Source organism: Phoxinus phoxinus, assembly GCF_949152265.1.
Source record: "Phoxinus phoxinus genome assembly, chromosome: 16".
NCBI lineage: Eukaryota > Metazoa > Chordata > Actinopteri > Cypriniformes > Leuciscidae > Phoxinus > Phoxinus phoxinus.
Window position 1 is genome coordinate 19,694,260 of NC_136891.1, and position 25,288 is coordinate 19,719,547.

Sequence of the window (25,288 nt, forward strand, 5' to 3'; positions counted from 1 at the left end):
ATGCCCGGTTTCTTGGAGCTCATTGTTGAATATTTCAGACGGTGCTTAATAGAGATCTTTGGGATCCTTGAGGAATATGAAGTTGGATCAGAGGGTCAGAAAACTCTCCTCTGTTCATGTTCAGAACCTACAGAAAAAGAGCAACTTTCCAATCAAGACCTAAAAAGCCAATCCCTTACAGAACAAGTGGAGAAGCAATTAGATACGGAGCCCGAGAAACCTCAGCCCAGCAGCTCAGCAGCACTCGTTATAGAGAAAAAGGAAGAGTTGGCAGAGGGTAAGGCTGAGGAAGAAGAGAACAAAATTGGTACAGAGCCATGTCCTCCAGTGGAGCCCAGACCCAAGCAAGCCAGTAAGTTTGACAAGCTCCCAGTGAAAGTTGAGGAGAGAGAGGCTGAGGCTGATTCTGTGGAGGATCGATCAGAGCTGCTAGGCCTGGCCGGGGAGTTCACCAGTGGTCTGCTACATTGGAAAGCAGGCGGAGGGGACTCCACTGCCCACATCCAGACCCATTTAGAGAGTCGTGGGGAAGAGGAAGAACAGAAGCCCTTAGAGAATCAGGAAGGTGTGCAGGCACTTGGAAAAGAAACGGTTGAAGAGGAGCCCAGGAGGAAAGAGGAACTGAAAAAAGAACTTCCAGGGCCTTCAGAGGAAAACTTGACAGCCACAGTAGATGACATGCTAAGTTCTCGTCCAGGGCTGCTATCAGGAGGTGAAGCTCAGACATTCCTCTTCCGCAACAGAGAGAACAACAGCAGCATTACTTTGCTGGAAGATGAGCCCCGATGCTGGGATGAAGCACCTCTTTCAGTAGCCGAGGGCTGGCAAGATGAGTTGGCCAAGCGCTGCATCTGTGTGTCCAATATCATTCGTGGACTCTCCTTTGTCCCTGGCAATGACAGCGAAATGGCTCGGCACCCAGGTTTAGTGCTCATTCTTGGAAAACTAGTGCTTCTGCACCATGAGCACCCTAAAAGGAAAAGGATGGCGCCTACCTACCAGAGAGAGGAATTGCGAGGACTGGCTTGCAGCAAGGATGAATGGTGGTGGGACTGCCTTGGTGCCTTGCGTGAGAACACCTTGGTCACCCTTGCCAACATTTCAGGACAGCTAGACCTGTCTATTTATCCAGAAAGTATCTGCCTTCCGATTCTGGACGGGCTGCTCCACTGGATGGTGTGCCCTTCAGCAGAGGCCCAGGACCCCTTTTGCACGACAAACGGCTTCTCCTCGCTTACGCCGCAGAGGCTTGTGCTGGAGTGTCTGTGCAAACTGAGCATCCAAGACTCTAATGTTGACCTTCTGCTGGCCACTCCTCCTTTTAGCAGACAGGAGCGCCTCTTCGCCACGTTAGTGCGGCATGTCGGTGAGCGAAAGAGTCAGGTGTGCCGCGAGATGGCCGTAGCTGTTCTCTCCAATCTTGCACAGGGTGACCCGACAGCTGCCCGAGCCGTGGCCCTGCAGAAGGGCAGCGTGGGAGCCTTGATAGGCTTCCTAGAGGACAGTGTTTCCATGGCACAGTATCAGCAGAGCCCTCACAGTCTCTTGCACATGGGACACTCCACCCATTCTGAGCCGCCCAGCATCAACATGATGTGCCGAGCCGCCAAAGCCCTGCTGGCCATGGCCCAAGTGGAGGAGAACAGGCCAGAGTTTGTGCTCTTCGAGAGCAGGCTTCTTGATATCTCGCTGTCCTCCGTGCTGAACTCTGGTGTGGCGACCATCCTGTGTGAGGTACTGTTTAAGCTTGGCCGCTCGTGACACGCACAAAGGAGCCTAGAGTGCCATCATGGGAACGCGCGGCTGAGCTGAGCCACAGAGATCACACACAACTGTTGGTGTTATATTTTTATTTAAGGAAAAGAACACAAACAAAAATTGTTTTTACATACAAATGAATATATAGAGAATATATATAGCTCCTCTGCCCCATTTCCCAGTTTTCATTTTTAAATGATTTTAATACAGATATTTAATACTTGGTCTTTTTGTTTTTTCTATTCTTTTTTTATTTGTTTTGTTTCGTTTCATCTGTGTATTTTCTTTCATTTGTTTTAACCAAAGTTGGCATCTGATACACATTTTTAGAGTATTTTGCTCTCAGAATGTTTTTAATTGTTTTGATGCAGTGTTTTGTTTGTTTTCTTGTGGGACTTTGGTTATTCGGGGAATGCAGATTTATTTAAATTGTAAAACATGTTGTAGATAGAACTTCTCTTGCAAAGTGTTGCGATAAAAGAAAAAAAAAGAAAAGAAAAAAAAAAACACTGATTTTAAGAATTACATGTATACAGCTCTGAAAAAAGCATTGTGCAATAGATTTAGCTGGCTCAGAGGGGAGATGATGAAATGTGAATGACCACAGGCAATGTGCTGATCTGACCACCAGTGTTGCACTGTTTCACCACACCAGTATCTGAGGGTCAAGCGAGTGTTGGTTTCTAAACTGACTTGCTTCCATATAAGTGCAGCCGCAGAGGGTCCTCTCTCTGACGGCAAACTCAAAAGTGCTTCGGTTACCCCTCTTCTCTATACTATATCCACGGGTCAATTTGTATATAGGAACTGTACATTAAATGGGCCCCCTTTCACATTTTTGTTTCCTCCAAGAGATGTGGTTCTATACAAAGTGAGCAGTTAATGCTACATGCTATTGACATTTGCAAATTAATATTAAGTCATTGTTTTCAGATGAGGATAGTCTTCAAACATGTAAGGGGCCGTTCACACAGGGTGAGTTCTTGCATTCGATCTGCACTATTTTTTTTTTATTGTTGGTCATATGTGCACATCATGCCAAACAGACATATTTGGTCATTGTGCTGCACCTTGCTGTTTTTGGTGTCTTTAAAACCTAACGTCAAGTTGAAAACAGTTAGTATTTCGAAACGGTGCACAGCAGATCAATGTCGGTTTTACAACAATGGACTAGTCAGATGAATTTGGGTGCTGGAAAAGCATCTCCAGTTAATTAAGGCATGTACATTAGTAATTGTGTATGGGATTTAATGCGCCTGTAAACCCACCTGTTCAGTTCAGTTTTTAATTCAAGAATGTATTCTGTGTGAATGCCCCCAAAGACTTTCCTGTATGTCCTATAATGAAGTGCTGTGTGACACGAGATAGCAATGGCTCCCTCTAATGGCCTTAGATTTTGTTTTTTAAATTACAGGCTACCTGAAAGACGTCTGATGGCATAAATGTAATTCAATGTTAAAGTTACCCCAAAATGACTAAATGATTTTAACAAAAAATATGTACAACTCTTTATGTAAGCTCTTTTTGCTCCATATGATTTGATGACCATTGTTTATTCAGTATAAGTCTTTATACATGTTCCACATGTTAAAAGTAAATGTACATGAAATTTGGTCGAGCACTGTGAACGTTGTTCTTCAATGTTGTTTTTATTTTTTTCGTGTCACAGAGAGGCCAAAAAAGTCACAAGTATGTACATCATCAATATTGTAATATGTAGGAAGCAAAAACGTAATGCACTGGTAATTAAGGTTGATGGGTACATTTTTGGCCGGTCTACCCACCCAGTGCTCAATGCTGCATTTGTCATATCCACATTTTAACCAGATTACATGCCCTAAAAAAAGCACAAACACTCTTACATTGGCGTACTCTTAGGGAGGGATGTTTTAGCTCTTCTTTAGTTGCTGCAGGGCACATGTTTTTGTCCTTTGCCTCTCTTTTCTAGGAAAATGTGCTTTTTACAGACAGCCTGGAAACATCTTTCAAAGGCTATTAAGAGATGCTTTTATTAGACCTTGCAATCACATGACCCCAATTTAACACAATAGCTGCTTTAATTCGATACGTTTAATGTATAAACACCACCAGCCAAAGGGCAGTAATGTTATTTGCAAGGACCACATAAATGTTTCAAAAGTATGGTTACCAAAAAAAGGCTCATGTTTTTTTAGTTGGACTGCAAAGAATTGATCTGGCAGATGTGAATTAAATAACTCATAATTGAGATTGCAGAATGTACAAACATAATACTGCCAAATCTTTTGGGCTCAGGTCTTGTAAAATCCAGTGTGGCACAATAAATGAAGGCAAACACAACCACGGCGAGTCCTTCAGAGAGGCGTTCTCCAGTTGCTGGGTCAAAAATGTCTGATTGACCCGTTGCCTCACACTTGACCAGGACTGACCATCAGATAAATGGCATTTCCAGACAGTCAGTTAAGGCTGCGTTCTTGATAATAAATTGCTATTTCTACTCATTTTGACTTGAAGATGGAGTTCCAGTCAAATGGAGCAGAATTCGTCTCTTCATTTTTGGGGATAGCGGGGAAAATGGATTGCATTTTCTGGCGAAAATCCTTCAGCTGCAATAGAGGAATGATATACATCAAACAAAGGTTGCAGATTATAGTGGGAAATAAATGGAAGTGGGCACGTGGCATTTCAAGCCATCACTTTTATCAGGTACGTACACTGTGGACACCCAGGGCCTTCCAAATGGTGAGACTGAGAAGACCGACTCCACACCAGGCGTAAAGTGAACCCCATCCCAGCGCCCGCAGCGCTAGCACCGCTCCACTCTCCGGCACGGCGGCGGTTCCCACGACACCCTGAGCACATCCACAGCAGAAGAGCGGCATTTACGGCAGAGATCTGTGGTCGCTTTGTACTCAAATATTTTGTTCAGTGTTTATCGCAAATGTACATATCATATTTGCATATCGCAACGGCTTTAGATAACTGCATGATTTTAATACTCCCAAAACTTTTAGGTTGATGCTGAGAGTAGACTGGACACATGACTGTTACATACTTACAATGTTTATATGTGAATAAAAGCCTAAATTCAGTCTGTTCATCATATAAAGTGATCGAGTCTCTTCAGAAAATTTAGACTAAACCGCTCAATTCATATGGATTAGTTTTACGATCTCTTTATGAACTTTTTGAAGCACCAAAGTGGTAGTTGCGTAGCTGTCAATGGAGGGACAGAAAGCTCTCAGATTTCATTTAATATCTTACGGGTTTGGAATGACATGAAGGTGAGTGATTAATGATTTTGTTGGTTAAACTATCCCATTAAGGTTATTGAATCAAATAAGTGAAGTACTCATGCGCACAGAAAGTCGCCTCTCAGACAGCACATAATCCCAAATTCAGTTCTCTTCTGCAGACTATATGGCCAAATACACACTAAATTATGTCAACATATTCTTGGTGAGTATTCACGTCAACACATTCAGTTATGTCTTAAGTAAGAAAGTGCCCGTGTAACAATATATTGGATCTGTGTAGATCTTAGTTAAAGTGACAGCAGCCTAATAAACCTGCTCCCATTTTTTATTGGGTGTTTTATTAATTAAAATAAAGAAAATTCCTCACGGCTCTTAACTGAATAACTTTTGTAGCTTTAATAAAAATTAGTATACATTTACGGTAGGGCTGGGCGATATATCGCATGACATTGTTAGGCTCATCTCGTCAGTAAAGCCGGTTCCTTGAATAGTAGTAAATCACCATCACCTGCTTTCAGATGTAGTGGCATTTACTACACAGAGCCGTAGTTAACTGACAAGCTGAGCCATATCGCATTAATAATCGCGGACGTATCGCCGCGATAATTAATACAGTGAAGACTAAGCATTACTTTATTTTTACATGATTGTCCAATTTTTGATAAATAAACCTAATGTAGACCTACCTGAACCGCCTGGATCACACTGATGTTTAATGTAATGCTACAGTAAAACACTGCTGTTCACTCAGAAGTTGTTGGGATGCTTTCTTCTCACAAAAAAGAATGTGAAATATGCATGTTGACTATATTAAAGCATTATCATATCGCATATAGCATTATTTAAGGTGTTATTGTATTTTTCTTCAATATCGCGCAGCCTTAGTATGGTACCAAAGTACCACAAGTAAAACCGTTCACAAATTTTACTTTTGTAATCTGATTCATTGTGAATGAAACAGGAAAAAGTAATAAGGGCATAGATTTTATCTTTCAGACAATAATTGGATCATGGAAATTGAGCGTTAATTGATTCATAACGACATCCGGAAGTCATTTCAGAGGAAGAACACGCTGCTATGTTTTGGTAAACACTTTCTTAGGAATAGCAGACACTGGTTGATTTTTCACAACCGAACCAGTATTAAAATATAGGGTCAATTTTGATTTCAACTTGACTTTTCAGAACTGAGCTTCACCAACCCCCATTTTGTCTCTTTAGCTACTTTTAGCTATCTTCCAACCGAAATGGGGAGTCGTTTCAAAAAGTAAGTTATTATATTTTTACGAAATATTACAAAGACTTTTTAGACATGTATTTATGAATTGTGCATAAGATCAGGAACATATTTTAAGAAATTAAATAGGGTTCATTTTGATTTCATATTGACTGTAACAGCTAACTAGTTTGTGTACAGAAGTCTGAAAAAACGAGACGGATGTTTCAGACAGTCAGTCAGACAGTCACCGTTAACAACATTAACTGCTTTAATGTAATATAGTCTTATTTTTCCTGCTCTACATATTACATTAGCTGTTATTAGAGCTTCGCATGTTGCAGTCTTTACAACTGAGAACATGCAGTCGTATTTTACAGTTTTTAATAATAAAAATGTTATACAAATTTGACATAAAGAAACGTATATAATCCTTATTGCTATTTTAAATTATTTTTCTTTAAATTATTCTTAATTTGTATATAAAAAAAATACATTGTTTGGGTCAAAATTATCGATTTTTGCTTTTATGCCAAAAAGCATTTTGATATTTTGTAAATTTCCTACTGTAAATATATAAAACTTTTATTTTTGTGAGTGAAAGCAGCACAATATGTGAACATAAATGGACAACTTTGAAGGAGATTTTCTCAATGTCTCGATTTTTTTGCACCCCCAGATTCCAGATTTTCAAATTGTTGTATCTCGGACAAATATTGTCATATCATAACAAACCACACATCAATGGAAAGCTTATTTATTCAGCTTATTCATGATGTATAAATCTCCATTTCAAAAAATTTACCCATGTGACTGGTTTTGTGGTCCAGGGTCACATCAACTCATCTGCCATTAACGGAACTGGACAAGACATATGATCTGTCTCCTCACCGCCCTTATATTGAATTTAGCCACTTAAAAAACATTTTTGGCAAGACGCGCGTTTACTGATGTGGGATAATGGGCTAAAAATAGGAATGCAAAAAGCAGACAAAAAGAGTCTGTTCATTTCTGGGTGTATGTTCAAAACAAGTGATAAAACAGAGTCGATGTCAGCATTTACGCAATGTCTAATTGTGTTAAGTTACCCGACGTGAGCCTGGCGTGCTCTGCTGATTCCAGGAATAACCAGAGCACAAAACAGCTCTCAGAGAACTAGACATCACTGGAAACAGAGGAGCACTATGATGGCACATTTTCAAAATATTTTATGACCAAATATAACTCAATATTAAACGGGTCTCAACAATTTGGTCAAAAATCCAATCGGAATTATTTTGAACCATACTGTGATTGCTTTATGAAATATGGATATTGTAATTTGAACTGAGATATGATTAGCATCTCATGTTTTGCTCACTCTGCTGAACTAAGATCTCAGGTTTCTTTGCGTTCACATTGAATCTGCACTTAAAAGTGAATTTTGGTCTACTTAAATGTAGACTCGAGTATAATATTATTGTTAAAAGTAAAATATTATTGTTAAAAGTAATAATTATAATAACAAGAATATATATATATATATATTTTTTTTTATTATGACAGGTTCACTTTTCATTTTTGTTGGAACACTGTAAAGTAAAATATTATAGTTTTTGTTAATAATTATAATAGGATTTTTTTATTCCACTTAATTATGACAGGGTCCTTTTTCCTTTACACTTCTGTTGGAGCACTGTAAATTATTGCTGATACTAATAATAACATGATAAATAATTATGTGATTTAAAGAAAATATTGCACTTAATCATGATTTATTTACACACTTTTTTTGGAACCACCTTGAGTCAAACATTACTGTTGATGATAACAATAATAATAAAATTTTACGACAGAAATATATTGAATTAATATTTTCCCACTTTTTTTTATGGCATTCTGGTGGAAAACTGAAGGAAGTTTTTCCAGTTCAGAAAATCCTGATACCTTACTGAACCAGCCCGGACTCTTCTTCTTAGCCATGGCCAGTGTGGAGCCGAAGCCTGCGATCACACCGACTGTGCCGACGCTAGCCAGGAACACACCACCTGAACACAACACACTCACATTAACACTACTGTACGATAACGTGATAATAATATACACCTCAACAATAACATAATAGCCATTGGATTTAAAACAAGGGACCATGATGTGATACAGCCAGACAGAAAAGGATTTTTTAGTCATAACGTACTGTATATAAAGTGTTTTGAGGTTGTTAATCAATGGTATATGTTTATGTGATCTATTATTAATTTTAAGATAACCATATTTAATTGCTGAATGATGAACTACATAACCATAATCCCGACGAGAGATCAACAAATGGTAATGACATCATCCACTGGGGTCCTATTCTCAAACTACTTATTTGTAAATATCAGAATATTTAGCAATAACTTCCACCAAACATTTGAGTAAAAAAGCACTGAAACAAATTTGTTTAAATTTGCCATAATTTAGAAAGATGTAGGGATTTAATAATTTATTTAAGACATAAATGCTGATACGTTTTTTATGGTTACAAAAAAGAATTTTTATTATTATTATTATTAGATACAATTTTGAATGGTGTTAATAAAATATTAATTTAATGTGCCAAATCCACCTAAATATAGTTGCATTTATATTAAACAACGCAAAAATGTATTTACATATCTGAAAAAGATTGATACAAATATTTAATAAAATGATCGCTTAATCCTGGTCATCAAGCATATTTCCAGTAGTTTGTAATTTGTCTTTTCATTCGGACATTCAAATCAGCTGTTCAGCTCGAAACGGTTCTCAGTTCAATGAGTTGTTGACTCGAGAATCGCTCGGACCGATTCAGTTCGGTTCGTGGACGAACCGTTAGGACATGGCTCACCCTGGCAACGTATTTGTGTCGGTGTATCTTTTTGTCTTTTTTGTTTTGTTTTCCCATGTTTATCTGTATTGCTTTATGCTTTATAATGTTTAATAAATAAATAAATGCTCGTTAACCAGTTCATTGAAAAGAATCGACTCAAATAAAGGTTTGTTCACGAATCCTACATCCCTAACGTTACATGCGAATCAAAAGTGCCAGAAACGTAGAATGTAGCGAATATATGGACTATACCGTCGTCATAAATCATACGACATTTAACATGTATATCTAAGTTTTTGATTTAATATTATGTGACTTATCAGAATGAGTTATAAGTTAACCAAATGGCTGCTTCATGAGTGACGTCAACAGATAATTCATAAAGCGTGTGCGTGTTCATAACAATGCTCGCGTATGCTATCAAAAATACATCAAACCTTTAATCAATTGTGATTTGTCGTCTTCAAGAGTGTCATTGACTGTCCCGCTCGCACTCGCCTGCTCCACTGACATCTTGAAGGGGTGCGACTCACACACGAGTCCGGTGGAAACACGTCAGGCGGAACCTTAAAAAGTGATTTGATTTACAGCATTTCACTGGACAAAAATGTCATTATAAGCGTGCATTATAAAGCATTCTGATTATTCATTGAAATATGAATAAAATCAAAATAAATGCAAGGTAACAATAATGCTGCAGAAGTTTATGAGTGATCAACGGTTGTGTTGTGCTGATACAGTGTGTTTATTTATTTGTGTGTGTGTGTGTGTGTGTGTGTGTGTGTGTGTGTGTGTGTGTGTGTGTGTGTGTGTGTGTGTGTGTGTGTGTGTGTGTGTGTGTGTGTGTGTGTGTGTGTGTGTGTGTTCATAATATAACGAAATGTTATGGAACTAGATGTGTCTGTGAGAGGAGGACTGAGATTCTGCGGATCAGATCGGCTGTTTCAAAACTAAGTGAGCTGCCTAGCTAGCATTCGGGCGGGGGCATCGTGGACAGAGAGCTGTATAATGTCTTGTTACAGTACATATTTATTTTTGTTACATAGTTTTTATTGATGCTACAAGCTGGATACATTCGGAACCTGCATATGATTGCAAGAAAAAAAAAGAGAAAAAAAGAATGAGAATGCTGTAGTTTTTTCTCTCGATTTGTGTATATTTTAAGACACGTACTCAAAAATGCGGTCTAGGTCACAAGGTTTTGAGACCTACCCTCAAATACTGTCTATAAAGGCAGCTCACTTGGTTGTGAGCGAGTGCACGCGGATATGCAGCCTACATAGACAGCTCGTTATGATTTGAGACGCGCCGCTGTTTATAGGGTCATCGTGTGCCGTGAGCTCATGCAGTTCACGCGGTGATCTACTCAATCCACATCCTGCGATAGTCTCTTGTCTCTCCCTCCTTCATCATTATGGATATAGATTATTAAACGCCCACCTTTGCTTGTTTGCTGTTGTAATATCCTGCGCGCAGCGGCAGAACTAGATATTTAGATGGCGTTCATGCAATAAAGACTCTCTCGCAAACGGGATTACGAGGACATCGGAAGGACGTTTTTCTGACGTTATTTTCCAAATCGCTTGAGTGGATTTAGAAACGCATCAAAGGAGTAACAATCTTTGACAACGCTGCATTTCTGGGCATGATGTCCACATGCCTCTGTGTCCTGGAGCGCATCCTGTTGTGTTGAGGATAGACATCTGCAATGAAGGAGTTATCCAAACAAACATGCGAACCAAACACTCGGATCTTATTTCATGCCCATCGTTTCGGATGTAAATATTAGCATTTTCAATGTAATGCGATTAAATCGTTGAAGATCTCAATAAAACATGGAGCTAAGAAAATGGTTCCTTGATTCCAGTCCCACGCTTTTCATTGACTGGGTTGTTTAGGCTAATGCTTGCATCCTCCATCAGATCAGAGATGTTTCTTCAAGACCCAGCTGTCTCGTTAGTTCCTTGAGGACATTTGAGTTACTGATTCACTTGTGTTGCTTTAAAGTTTTGTTTTATTGCTGGTGGGTGAATGACAGGCAACATGCATCTTGGGGTTGAGGAGCCCATCCGTGAGTGCCAGTACAACCAGATCTGCACACACAACTCCTCACCCATGAACACCCCGCACACCAAGAAGAGGAAGAGCAAAAGGAAATGGCAGGTTTTCCCCGGCCGAAATAGGTTTTACTGCAACGGGCGGATCATGATGGCCAAGCAGACCGGGGTCTTCTACCTTACCATGGTTCTCATTTTGGTGACCAGTGGCCTCTTCTTTGCCTTTGAGTAAGTACTTTGACCCACTGGAGTTCTCATATCTTCTCTCTACCACAGACACTACCAAAATACCTAAATGTTTGTAGGCCATGGACACTCTTAAAAATAAAGGTTTGTTATTGGCATGTATAAGGAACCTTAAAGGGATAGTTCACCCAAAAATGTAATTTCTGTCATTTACTCCTCCTCACATTGTCCCCAAACCCTTAAGACTTTTGTTCATCTTCAGAACACAAATGAAAATATTTTTGATAAGAGCTTTCATTCCCTCCATTGACAGATATGTAACTACTAATTTGACGCTTCAAAAAGTTACTTTAAAACTAATCCATATGAATTGAGCGGTTTAGTCCAAATGTTATGCTTTTATTCACTTTAATTTATGCTTTTATTCACATATGATCAGCGAACATAAACAGAAGCTCAACCGAACCTGCTTGATGTGTGAGAACAAACTTCTTGTTGAAGCTCAAACGTGCTGCGTAACACGAGAATGAACATCACTGGTTCTCACACGTCATGTGCGTTGATGAATGTTTATATGTGAATAAAAGCCTAAATTCAGTCTGTTCATCATATAAAGCGATGATGTAGTATCTTCAGAACTTGGACTAAACTGCTCAATTCATATGGACATTGTCTTTATTAACTTTTTGAAGTGTCAAAGTGGTAGTTGTGACTGTCATGGAGGGACAGAAAGCACTCAGATTTCATCAAAAAGATCTTAATTTGTGTTCCAAAGATGAACGAAAGTCTTATGGGTTTGGGTGGGATGACATGAGGGTGAGTAATTAATGAAATGTATATCATTTTGGGGTGAACTATCCCTTTAAACATCCATAGAAGAACCTTTTTAATGCACAAAATGTTCAGAGAAAGGTTCTTCACACTAAGAAAAATGGTTAAAAACATGAAAGATTCTTTAATGGCCTTTCTTTTATCTTCCATAGTGTTATTTGAAGGACCTCAGCGTGGTACGCAAATAAATACCATGGTATATGAATATGGAAATCACTCAGTACTTCAGTTTGATGTGATCATTATGATTTGATTACCGTTGATTAAGTCCAAAAATAGGCAGTGCTTTCAAAACGTGAAGACTTCCATCCCACATTCATGGAAGTAGACATCATGTAAACGGATCAGTAGTATAGCCTAGTCCCTTCTGTGGTGTTTTTCTCCATTACTCTTGATGAAGTGAGTTCTGGGCTTTATTAAACCAGGGCATTTATGTGGTCTGTGATCCTGAAGTGCAGCTCCACTCAAGCCAGTGCAGTAATTCACACATTTACAAGAGATAAATATAGTGTAATTGAATTACTTCAGTCCACATAACTTCCAACACACTGCAGGCTGTGAGGAACTCCTTGTGTGAAGTTTAACCAACCTAGAGTAGAAACTATTGACGTTTGGATTCCTGACATTTCGGAAGATCTTTAGACAAGAGAGCCTTACCCTCAGAGTCTTACTCTCAGGGAGTTTGCGGTTAAAAACCTATATCAGGTGGTATGAAAATGCCATTTTTTTTCTGCACATTCGAAGCATGTTTGCCTGTAACCCTTGGACGGGCATTAAAGACTCTCTCAGTGGGATCCTGTGGATAAGAGATGTGTGGAGCCGAGATTTTCCAGTCCCATCCCCCACCTCTCAAACCCCATACATTCCATACCACAACTTCCAAAACACCGACGTGGTGCGGTCCTGTTTCCATGGCAACGGTTTCCCTTTTCCCAATCTTTGTGTGCTTTTGGAGCAGCCCCGTGTCTCCTAGGAAACAACAGGACGGCCCAGCCCACGGTTGTGTTTTCTGTGCTTTAGGGTTAGTCCTGTCATGCTTTTTTGAAACGATTATAAAGTCATTACGGATGTTTTTGTGAGCCATTTAACCCAGTTAGCTGAAGCTACAGATGAAAACGTTGGTGAAAGGCAGCTGCGTTGGTCCGTTGTGCAGTTCAAAGTAAACCGTTTGCTTGTAAATCATTTTAAGCAGTTAATAATGGTCAGCTTGTGTCATGGGCAGGAATAAAAACAGGAAATGGTATTCAGCCAGACTTGTTGATAAGAGACAGTGCAGGGAAAGCAGTAAAAATAACTAAAATGAAAGCAATATCAGTTTAAAACCACAGGTTCCGATCTATTGACAGCGTCCTTTATATTTTTACCACAGGAAATAACTTTGTGGGGAAAGACATTTCAGAGTGGACAGAAATGTGCAGCTTGTATTTTTGTTAAAACGCATATTAATTCTTCAGTACAGAAATGTATTTGAATTTTGACTGGGCACAGTTTGCTCCATGTTAAAGGAGAACTCCGGTCAATTTTAACATTGAGCTCAATTTTTAGTAAATTTGGAGTGCTGTCAATACAGAGAACAACAACAAAAATCGGTGTTGCCTACACTGTGTTATCCTATTTAAAAAATTTGCACCCTGTTGACTTGAATGGGGCAAGTTTTAAACCTGCTTTTATTTCTCTTATCATCCTTGATGTGTCATACAAGTGCCCAGCCATGTTAGATGATTCCTTCAGAGTGAACACGAGTGAATCTGACTGCAGTAGATGTGAAAGATATTAATAAAAATGATGTTATATCAGCCAGCGCAAATACCTGTATTTAGTTCCTGTTTTCGGTGGAAGTCCAAAGTAGTCGATTGTCGAGTTCACGCGCGTGATCATAGTAACTAAACCTATGCGCGTGAACTCGACAATCGACTACTTTGGACTTTGACCGAAAACAGGAACTAAATACAGGTATTTGCGCTGGCTGATATAACATAATTTTTATTCATATCTTTCACATCTACTGCAGTCAGATTCACTCGTGTTCACTCTGAAGGAATCACTCAACATGGCTGGGCACTTGTATGACACATCAAGGATGATAAGACTAAGAACTGGTTAAGTTTAAAACTTGCCCCATTCAAGTCAATAGGGTGTAAATTTTAAAAAGAGGATAACACGGTGTAGGCAACACCGATTTTTGTCGTTGTTCTCTGTATTGACAGCACTCCAGATTTACTAAAAATTAAGCTCAATGTTAAAATTGACCGGAGTTCTCCTTTAACTGTACTTTCATGATCATGTTTACCAGCTTAACTTTGTCATAAAGCTAAGCCAACTTTGCATGGCCAAGCCATTTTGTCAAACTAGCCTTACATGTGAACACATACACTACAGTTCAAAAGTGTTTTAAGAGAGAATTTGGTAACACTACAATAAAGTCTCATTTGTTAACATAGTTAATGTATTAACTAACCAGAGCCATAGAGAGATGGCTCTGTAACTAACATGAACTAACAATTGAGCAATACATTTTGTTACTTTATTTGTTCATCTTTGTTAAAGTTAGTTAATATAAATCCAGCTGTTCATTGTTTGTTCGTGTTAGTTCACAGTGCATTAACTAATGTTAAGTTAACAAATACAACTTTTAATTCTAATAATGTATTAGTAAATGTTGAAATTAATATTAACAAAGATGAATAAATGCTGTAGAACCGAAGTTCATTCTTAGTTCAGGTTAACTAATGTAGTTTGTTAACTAATGAAACCTTATTGTAATACTTTGCCAAAAAGTAATACTTTTATTTGATAAGGACACACGCATTCAATTGATTTAAAAGTGGCAGTAAAGGCAATTACAATGTTGCAGAAGATTTCTATTTCAAATAAATACTGTTCTTTTGAACTTTCTATTTATTCGTCTGAAAGAAACATGCACCATGGTTTTCACACCTGCTTTCAGCATTGATAATAATAAGAAATGTGTCTTGAGCAGCAAATCAGCATATTATAATTATTTCTGAAGGATCATGTGAAAATGAAAACTTTAAAACCTAACAGTCTAAAATGATGGTAACACTTTACAATAATGTTACATTAGTTAACTACTTCAGTTAATGAGCTAAGAATGAACAATACTTTTACAGCATTTATTAATATTTGTTATTATTAATTTCAATATTTACTAATACATAATTAAAATCAAAAGTTGTATTTGTTAACGTTAGTTCATGCACTGTAAACTAAAATGAACAAACAATGAACCGCTGTATTTTTTTATTAACTAACATTTACAAAGATTAATAAATACTGTACAAATGTATGGTTTATGTTAGTTATTGCATTAACTTATGTTAACAAATGAGATCTTGTTGTAAAGTGTTGCCAAATTTACTAAATGAAACAAGTTCATTGTTGTAGAAGAAAGTTAAATCAGTAACTGATAAAATTAAGCATAGGCCTAACTTAAAATGATCACAACAGCACTGTTTCTATAGTCTAGACTTTAGACTTTTGAGTTCAGCAACTTTAATCTCAATGCAGAAAGTGCAACTTGATAATGGACTTGTGTGTCGGGATGTAGTGACCCTGTACAACCTTTCTGTCCGTCACAACAACCTCACAACTGCTCCTTGGAGACCAGTAATCTTCAGCGCTGTAAAGCTGACGATGACTTCTAGAAACAGTGGGAAACACAATATGGCGTTCTTAAAGGGTCCCTTAGGGGATTGCTATTTTAACATGCTAGTCGATAGCATCTTACCAATTTGGCTAATTCAATCGCGATGCCTAGTTGTGCTTAGCCAATTTAGCAGCCATCAGATTGCAGTGCAAGTCATTTAAAATGAGTCTGAATACCATTATATATTATGGCAGGCAATTTTTTGGGCATTGTACCACAGACAATTTGCTAATGCTTTGAAACAGATGGTGGTACATTTCATTAACTTCTAAGTGTACAAAGAAGCTAGATTGGATTTATTTTTTGTCACGAAGAAAGCATTAGATTCAGGTTATTCTCGTTTAGATTATTCATTGATGAGGTTCAGATTTGATTTGAACAGTCCTGTGTTCTGATTCTTGTCCATTATTTATTATAAAACAGGATGTCTAGGATGCTCATTATAGTAGTATACTCAACTGCATTCCAGCAGTGCTTAAATACAAAATAAATACAAAAAAAGTAAAAAAAAAAAAAAACGTTTTACTGTATAACTGCACAACAAATTGTAGGCATCAGGAACTATATTTCTAGAGGAAACATGAAATTACTAAATACAATTAGATAGATTGGCAATAAATCAGCCCATATTTGGCCATTTTTAGTATTGGCTAATAACTGTGCTTGTTTATCTGATTTTTAAATTAGTATTAGATTTCCTTTGTATCCGTTCCAGAATATACTAATATCCCTAAAAAATAGTAATGCACAATTTCTGTGTTTAAAATTTTCATAAAATATTCTGTAATATTTCACAAAAAAAAGATTCTCAAAGAGTCTCGACTGCTTTAATAAATTGCATTAGCCTATGGGTACGTTTACATGACAACGATATGCTTAAAACAGAAGTTTTTCCTTTGAGTTTTCCACGTACAGACGACATCATTGTCAAAACACCATTCACACGGATCCGCGAAAACGACTAAAAGCGCTGTATTCTGCTGCCAGGCCATTAGATGGCGAAGTAACACTATAGACTAAACACGTAATACGCATGTGCATGACGTCATCGTCTTCAGAGATTTGCGTTTTTGTTGTTTACATGTTTACCATTTTCAAAAATGTGCACTTTGAAAATGTTTTCAAAAGTTTACAATTTTTGGCCGTTGTCGTGTAAATGAACGGCCAAACACAAAAAGTTGTTTTTAATTGAAAATGGTGTTGCGTTTTTAGTTGAAAACGGTGTCGTGTAAACAGTACGTTTTTTTAACCAGTCTTTATTTTTGCACTGCTGCTTTGTTGACGCTAATGCTTACCAACAAAGCTATATTCACAATTAATCACGTTATTACACAACTTGAGTATTAATTACATTGTAATAACATAGTAGGTTGACTGTAAGTGGTTTTGCATTTTGCTACAGCTAAAATAAAGGTCCTTGACACTTTTGCACGGTCATGAGCATACGGGCGGTCTGTAACTTTGCGGTTTAATTGCTGTGGCCCCTTCATATCTCATGTACTGGTGGGATTTACTAGCAACACCGCATAAAAAAACTCACAGCCAGTTTTTCCATTCCCTCTCTTCTAGCTGCCCATTCCTGGCATCAAACCTGACTCCTGCCATCCCGGCCATCGGAGGAGTGCTGTTCGTGTTTGTGATGGGGATGCTCCTGCGGGCGAGCTTCAGCGACCCGGGCGTCCTGCCCCGGGCCACACCGGAGGAGGCGGCAGACATCGAGAGGCAGATAGGTGCGAGGAAAGACAAGATCGTCACTCTTCCTCTCTGTCTTTCCTGGTTCTGTTCTTTTCACACCGAGCTGAGTTTGCAGGTCTGAGGGAATGCTCTCAGTTAGAGGAGACAGAAGACATTTGATGTTATTCTCTTTTCTAGTTGGATATGAATAATGCATGCTGCTCGCTCTCAGGTTTGCTGTCAGCACACTCAGAGTAATATGAAATCTGCTGAAATATTCATCCTTAGCAAAGATTCATGCTCCCTTAAAGTATTTGTTCATGTTATTCAGTCTGATAGTTTCATCAGTCATGAGTTCATAAGTTGCCTTGGGTAAAGGGCCAGAAAGGACCACACTGGAATATTGAACAGTCATTTCTTACTGTATTCAGAATTGTACTGTGGAATCACTGCAGGCCAAGCCATTTTATGCCATAACAAATTACTGGATTGATTTAATTCGCTTGCATATGAATCGCTGGTTATAATTCAATGGAGTCACTGCTATGAGTTATCTGGTCTTTCGTTGAGACCCCAGTGGTGAGGAATTGAAATCACTGGGGCTGAGCCAGGAAGTGCACTTTAGCTCAGGTTTGTCATCTCGGGATATTGAGTTGTGTCCATGCTGTTCGTATGAATAATATAGTAGGAAGTAAACACTGCTGTGAGCCCCGGTGGCGCTGTGTGCTGCTCAGAAGATGCATAGCGTGTTGAGGGTCACATAAGATGTGACGCCATTAAAGCAATAGTTTACTCAAAGATGACATTTCAGTCACAATCTTCTCACCCCTTTAAAATCCAAGCGACTTTTCTTCTGTGGAACACAAATGGGAAGTTTTGAAGAATGTCCGTCAAGCTCCGAAATGATAATAAAAGCTCCACAAAAGTAGTGCAGGATTCTGAAGTCATGTGATAGCTTTGTGTGAGGGAGAGACTGACTGAAAATTAAGTTATTAGCTTCTTTCTCTCTGCCGATGCTCTGAAATGGACTAGCTGACACCACTGATGCCATATTTAATTGGTTTCTTGTGTATCATGTGACCAATTGACATCGATTTTGATGTTTTTGAAAGTCTCCTATGCTCACCATGGCTGCATTTATTTAAACAATATAACGTAAAAACAGTAATACTGTAAAACATTATTTCAATTTAAAATAAAATAACTATTTCTACTTTAATACATGTTAAAATATAATTTATTCCTAAACCATATAAGTTAGTGTATATGATTTGAGAGCTTAAAGGGGTCATAAACTGGATTATTTTATTATTTTATAATGTTTTCTGGAATGCTCTTATAATGTTAGTATGATTTTTACATCAAAAATTGTCATAATTTAGAAATTAAAGACATTTTTCAAAGAGCAGACTCTTCAAACACCGTGTTCAAATCAGTGTAAAAGCCCACTGCTGTGATTGGCTGACATGCTTGTATATTAAATAGCTAGCATTACATGTGGAACTCTCTCTCTCTCTAAATCTTTTACTACGTTTTTACTATTACAGCTATCGAGATTAACAAATCGTGGAAAGTAATGATTATAGCATTATATTTAGATCTATTCCATCACATGAAAGGTTGCAGTGATGAGAGCAGATGACATGACATTCTGTTGATCGCGTGAATGAAGTGATCTCCTCATTGCAACACAATGAATGCTTTCTCCAAATAACAATGCAAACACGATGTAAATACAGTAAGAGCTTTATTGTGCAGTGTACCAGCATCATTGATTTCATAACGAGTTTTGGCAAGTGTCCAGATAAACTCGCGCTGTGTGATTGATTGACAGCTTGGGCGATTGGAAAGAGAGCATTCTTTGATCACTTTCTGTATATAATTTAATCACAGACACAGTTTAAATAAGATTATTTTCATCCTACTAAGAGAAACGATGTAAAGTTGATCGTTTAGTCACTAGCTTGATTTGCTGATGCATAAACGGTATTGAACGATTTTGAGAGAAGGATAATCTATCTGAACTTAAATAATTACACATCAGAAATCACTGATCACAGTTCAGGCATTAGAATAAACATGATTACTGCGTTGGCAGATCCATATCGTTAAAGTCTGTTTGCAAAGCCTGCGTCGAAATTGCGACTACCAAATAATCCACAGTGAAATGCACCGAATACTAACAAATAATGCACCACTGAGACATTCACGTTGTTGAATGTCTCACACTTTCCTACCATTAGGATCGTTTGGATGGTAATGGTATGGATCCTGTGTTGATCCCAAAAACAAAAGTCTCACCATTAAAAGCCATGTCCCAAGCACACAATTATAATGTTCTCATTATAATTTGATGTAGCCTATATGACATTAACTGTATTTTAATTTTCTGAAGTGATTCCAATCATATTTCAAGCAATTCCACAAAAAAAAATTTGCTTTAATATATCGGCTAAATTTTCATATCGGGCTGATAACGATAACATAAAAAATTAACATATATCGTGCGTCTCTACTTGCATGTTGGATGTCTATGGTGCAAGACAAAATGACCAATGGATTAATATAATAAACACAATTTTGAAAGTACAGCCACTAGTACATACAAAAGATTGCATAAACATTACACACATTTACAATAAATAATGTGATTTAGATAACACATGTTCCAAAACACCTTGTCCCATAGACTAGTAGTGAAAACCAACAGCATGACACAGAAGTCGAGTTCATTCCTTTATACTGACACACCATAGAGGACTTCCTCATCTTTTGTGATTTTCTGCCAGAATGGCTCTCTGAATGGGTCTCGGGTCTGTTCTGGTTTCACAGATGCGACCAACGGCCCGAGCGGCCCAGGCTACAGACCGCCCCCCCGAACCAGAGAGGTGCTCATCAACGGTCAGACTGTCAAGCTCAAATACTGTTTCACCTGCAAGATCTTCCGCCCGCCGCGGGCCTCACACTGCAGCCTGTGCGACAACTGCGTGGGTAAGCATGTGTGTGTCTGCAAATATCTTTATATAATAGTCAGCAGCATCATGCAAAGAAGTGCTAACATTGTGCGTTTCTCCTCAGAGAGATTCGATCATCACTGCCCGTGGGTGGGCAATTGTGTGGGGAGGAGGAACTATCGCTTCTTCTACCTGTTCATCCTCTCTCTCTCCTTCCTCACTCTCTTCATCTTCGCCTTTGTCATCACGCACGTAATACTGAGTAAGAGTCCCGACCGCCTACTTCCTTATATAACTTCAGCCTTCAGTGCCAGAACACATGACCGATCTTATCTTACCTTATTCATTTAGCAGTGTTCGGCAGAACAAACCCGTGACTTAGCAGGCGCTTTATATGCAGTTGGAAATATAAGTGCGTAACTTTTACTGCTTATTTGCTAGAGCGATATAGCAAATCGCAAGAACTTAGTTTGTAGATACTTATAGTACTTGTATAATTAGTTATAGATTCATTATGTGGTGATATTGAGAACTATGAAGTCTGTGAGGTTGTGTTCAATTTATAACAATTTAGTGTAGTAACAAGCCGAATTACTTTTCAGAGATAGTATATGGTTATGCAAATAAATGACAGGGTTAAAAGTTTTGATTATATTGATGAAATAAGTTTTGTTTTCCCCCCACGACTAAGCAAAATGAACCCTCTGGTGCTCTTTTGTGTGTGTGTGTGTGTGCTCTTATTTTGTACTTCATTGGAATGGTACGAAACTTGGTAAAGGTTTTGGCACTTGCTATGTTAAAAAAATACAAATAAAATAATAATGGGTTATTCGAACAGGGTTATGCATGATTCGAACAGGTTAAATGGTCCTGTAAAAAATAGTCACACTTGTGCTCCTCGTGGTCAAAAATGACCGCATTGGAAATGAATGGGAGATGAATTTTAACAAGTGAAAACTTTCGGTACTGCAGCCAAACAAAATCTTACTGAAAGCTATTTTTTGAGATATCCAGCCCAAATTTGAAACGCATCTTGTTTAGATTTATGGCTTTGATTTTTCTTGAAGTTTCAGAGTAAAATGTGATTTTGAAAATATATATTTCATATAAAAATTGAAAATAGTTTTTTTATGCATTTTTCATAACAATACACGTAAAATTCTGTTACTTTTTTTGTTCACTTTTTTCACTTCAGCAATAATCTGCCAAGTGTCGTCTTTGAAAAGAGATCAAACTTTTACAACAAGATTATCAAGATTTACGACAGTTTAAGTTTAGGTTAAGTTACATTTTCAGGTCAATGCTCAAAAAGTGAATAAATGGATTATAAATACAGCGTAAATATTATTTAGTATAAAAAAACCCCTAAAATTTTTATAAAAACATTATCAAACTAAAATATAGTACATTAATTTCATTGGCAAAACATTTTTATTTTTTATTTTTGACTTAATTTTTCTTAATTTGCGAATTAAGAGCACCAGAGGGTTAAATGATTAAACATGTTGATTATTTCCCGGGAAGTTGGGGTCACAAAACTTGAGAGTGCAGAAGCGTGTGTACCAGTCATATTCAAAGCATTTCAGAATCTTATTTTTGGTGAAGTATTTGCACCAAAATGCCTCTAGTACTGGTGCTTCATCACTGTAGTATATGCCTATCGATCGCCTCTGATCTGGGCTGTTGACTGGCAGGAGGAAAGCGTGAGTCTGCTGACAGTGCAGTTTCTTCTCTGGGTGAAGTGATGGAGAGGCTGTAAGCCTGAGCTCAGCGCTGTTTACTGCACGCAACTGATCAATCTGGCCGTGAGGGCAGGGACACTGGAGTGACGAATGGCTCCTGTAAGATGTTTATTGGACAGGGCGCACTCAGTGTGGCTTTATTTACCCACGAATCTCTCCTCAGATGCCCTCTGGAAACCATTAGCATTAAACACAGTGGCTGACTTTGAAGCGGTCCAGAAAGTAATTGCATTGGGAGTGTCAGGACAGAGGCTTAGGGATTGTTTTAGTCTCTCTGGTGCACCAGTGATGACATCAAATTGGGATATGAAATTAGGATTTTCATATACTTACAGATACTCATTTTATATATCCAAACTGTGGTTCTCCAAGGTAGTTCAGAAAACATGGTATTGTCATTTAGGATACAATGGGGCTAAAGGCACACCCTGAGAAAACTGCTCCATATTCCCAATCCTAAACGTGGTTTGTTTGTTTAAAAATCGTATAAATGTATGCGGTTTCAAGGTTTGCCTTTTACCCCACACACGGGGTAAAAGCAGCATGGGGCAAAAGGCACAAAGTATTTACACAAATACTTCACCTAAAATAATGTTTTTAATAATGTCTAAGTGAATACTTGTTGAAAACAATCACTTTAGCCAAGTTTGTACTGTTTTTGGTTAATTTTGATTAATCAAATAATTATTTTATGTAAAAAAGTAAAGCTTCTGAAAGCATTGAATGAGATCCCATAATAATGTCCTAAAGCTTTACAGTAGTAACAAATACATAAGATGTTTTATCATATGATATGATCAATATCATAAAAAACGCCAAAAAGCACTATCAATTAATTTATATTTAATAAGAATTTAAACTATAGTACATTTTCATTTTGTAAATAACATGCAATTGTCCAAAAAAAACCTTACATTCAGTTCACACTTAAGCATACTCTTTTTAAATTATATTATTTCCATAATAAGTACTCTTTTTAACTCTTTCCCTGCCAGCATTTTTGAAAAAAGTTGCCAGCCAGCATTCGATAAAAAAGATTCATGCATTCCTTATTTTATCAACAATTGAATATGGGTACATTTAATAAAAAAAGCTGAGAAAATCTAGTTTTTGTCAGACTATGGATTCAGAACGATCACAAAACACAGATGGAGTAAATCGAGTCCATCAACACCCCTAATGCTTTCTCAGTCCTATAGCTCGTCCTGGGTTCACATTTAATTCAGTAGTGATGATTTATATGCAGTTTAAAGTTAATGATTGCATTATTTTACATATGCATCTGCTTACATATACTATCGCTTGTTTCTGCGTCCTCTGCGCACGTTTTGTCATAGCGCCCCCTACAGTATAACAGTGAAAACACGGAAATATCCATCAATGGCGGGGAAGGAGTTAAAAGAGGGGACCAGGAATGCTTTGCCACATTGCTTTAATTAGCGATAGCTGCTAATGTGGCATGTAGGTATTCCACAAAACTGTATGATTTAGTGTGTCTGCAGACATCTGTAAGACAGCAGCTGGTTAATCTCTTATTGCAGTGACTCTGCGCTCAATATGCCGCCTGCTTTTTCATTCGAGACTTGTTTCATGTTCCTGTGACAGATTTTCTTTGTTACATAACCAGTGCTTTTCCTGCAGGATCCAACAGGACTGGCTTTCTTAGTGCTCTCAGAGACAGCCCTGCTAGATATCCTTTCACTAAAGTGTGTGTGTGTGTGTGTGTGGGTGGGAAGAGGCTGTGCAATAGGAGTCTATTTCTGGTTTTCACACCTCTAGAACACAATTGCAGAAAAGCAGCCCACACTGACTTTCTCCACATCTTCATTGCTATGCGTCTGCACCCCTCTCTTTTCAATGGAAAGAAATTTGTTATTAAATACGGTCAGTGGGAAGTCTTTACATATCTGAGATTAGCTTGAGAAGGAAAACAGCGAGACAGAAGAGACCAGTGATTTGAATTAGCGAGGGGACGTGGTCTCGCTGTCGTCTTCATTAGCGAGACCTGCTTCCCGCTCACGGTCAATTATTAGCTGGTCATGAATAATTTATTGCTTCATGATAGACTCACTCTCATAAGCAAAAATGTCAACACATGCTAGTGCTAGCAAAACAACCTTTGTTGGGTACAACTGCAAATTGTTATCTTAAGTAGCCTATTTTTGTATTTTTCAGTAAAATATCTAAATTTAGTTTAACTCGATTTAGTCGTGAAGCAAAAAACTCTTTTCAGGAATACATTTTTAGGTTTTTTTCCCCTTGTTTTAAGCATTTTTTTTTTTTCAATCAATTTGTTTTCTTGAGAAAGGCAACATACTGAAATTTCTCAAGACAATTTTATCTTGTTGAAGATTTATCCAGCCGTCATATAAAACACTCCTGTTTAAAAGTTTTGGGCCAGTACGATTCATTTTATCTTATATTTATTTATTCATTTATTTAAAATAAAAATTTCTTCAAGTGACTGCAAATAAATGCTGTTCTTTTGAAATTTCTTTTAATACATTACAATTAAATGATACAGAAAAAAAATGTATCTCATTTTTCATAAAGATATTAAGCAGCACAACTGTTTTCAACATTGGTAATACTAATAAATGTTTCTTGAGCATCAAATCAGCATATTATAATGGTTTCTGAAGAATCGTGCGACACTGAAGAAAGTTCAGCTTTGCATATATATATACTGCAAAGCAGTATATCATAAATATGTAATGGTTAATGCCCGACGAGGTGTCCATTGTCAGGTTTTAATGGACGACGGCGAGGTGTGAACCGGCCGATGCGCAGCGGAGGACGGTTGCCTCTGCCGAAGTCCATTAAAATCTGACAATGGACACCTCGAAGGGCATTAACCCGCTTATACCATGGTCACTTGCCAAATAACACATTTTTAAAACATTAGTTTATATTTTAATTAGTTTTACAATCGAAATCTAAAGTTACAAGTTACAAACAATAACTTGGTTTCCTTGGTTACGCCTGACAGTTTATTTAGGTGTCCTCTATCACTTTTTAACGGACACCCTGCAGCCAATCAGAATCGAGTATTCACCCAGACCATGGTATAAACTGAAATAGAATACTGAATACTGAAATGTTTTGAATAATAATAATAATTTTTTACTGTTTTA

At 37.7% G+C, this 25,288-nt stretch overlaps 3 protein-coding genes across 11 annotated transcripts in view; 2 read left to right on the forward strand and 1 right to left on the reverse strand.

The window, feature by feature from the left end:
* The window catches only part of arid1b (AT-rich interactive domain 1B), an 84,292-nt gene extending 80,916 nt beyond the window's left edge, over positions 1–3,376 (forward strand). For all 5 annotated transcript variants that reach the window (XM_079639185.1, XM_079639187.1, XM_079639188.1 and 2 more), the window contains one exon: positions 1–3,376. In XM_079639185.1, the coding sequence (XP_079495311.1) occupies positions 1–1,761 (1,761 nt within the window). In that variant the 3' untranslated portion in view covers positions 1,762–3,376.
* tmem242 (transmembrane protein 242) lies at positions 3,203–10,736 on the reverse strand. Of its 2 annotated transcripts, XM_079639201.1 has the most exons (5): positions 10,484–10,736; positions 9,481–9,609; positions 8,137–8,237; positions 4,452–4,589; positions 3,203–4,343 (listed from the first exon to the last, which is right to left on the reverse strand). In XM_079639201.1, the coding sequence occupies exons 2-5, from the start codon at positions 9,554–9,556 to the stop codon at positions 4,236–4,238; spliced, it is 423 nt and encodes a 140-aa protein (XP_079495327.1). In that variant the 5' UTR covers positions 9,557–9,609; positions 10,484–10,736; the 3' UTR covers positions 3,203–4,235. The 2 variants fall into 2 exon arrangements, with proteins under 2 accessions (XP_079495327.1, XP_079495326.1); XM_079639200.1 differs by lacking the exon at positions 10,484–10,736 and having other exon boundaries at positions 3,418–4,343; positions 8,073–8,237; positions 9,481–9,608.
* Positions 9,804–25,288, forward strand: part of zdhhc14 (zDHHC palmitoyltransferase 14) — a 24,896-nt gene continuing 9,411 nt past the window's right edge. For 2 of the 4 annotated variants that reach the window (XM_079639197.1, XM_079639199.1), the window contains exons 1-6: positions 9,804–9,997; positions 11,082–11,328; positions 17,354–17,514; positions 20,291–20,449; positions 20,537–20,674; positions 23,796–23,844. In XM_079639197.1, the coding sequence (XP_079495323.1) occupies positions 11,087–11,328; positions 17,354–17,514; positions 20,291–20,449; positions 20,537–20,674; positions 23,796–23,844 (749 nt within the window). In that variant the 5' untranslated portion in view covers positions 9,804–9,997; positions 11,082–11,086. Of the gene's footprint in view, positions 9,998–10,711; positions 11,329–17,353; positions 17,515–20,290; positions 20,450–20,536; positions 20,675–23,795; positions 23,845–25,288 lie in introns of those variants that run through there. The other 2 variants (XM_079639196.1, XM_079639198.1) reach the window with 1 other exon arrangement.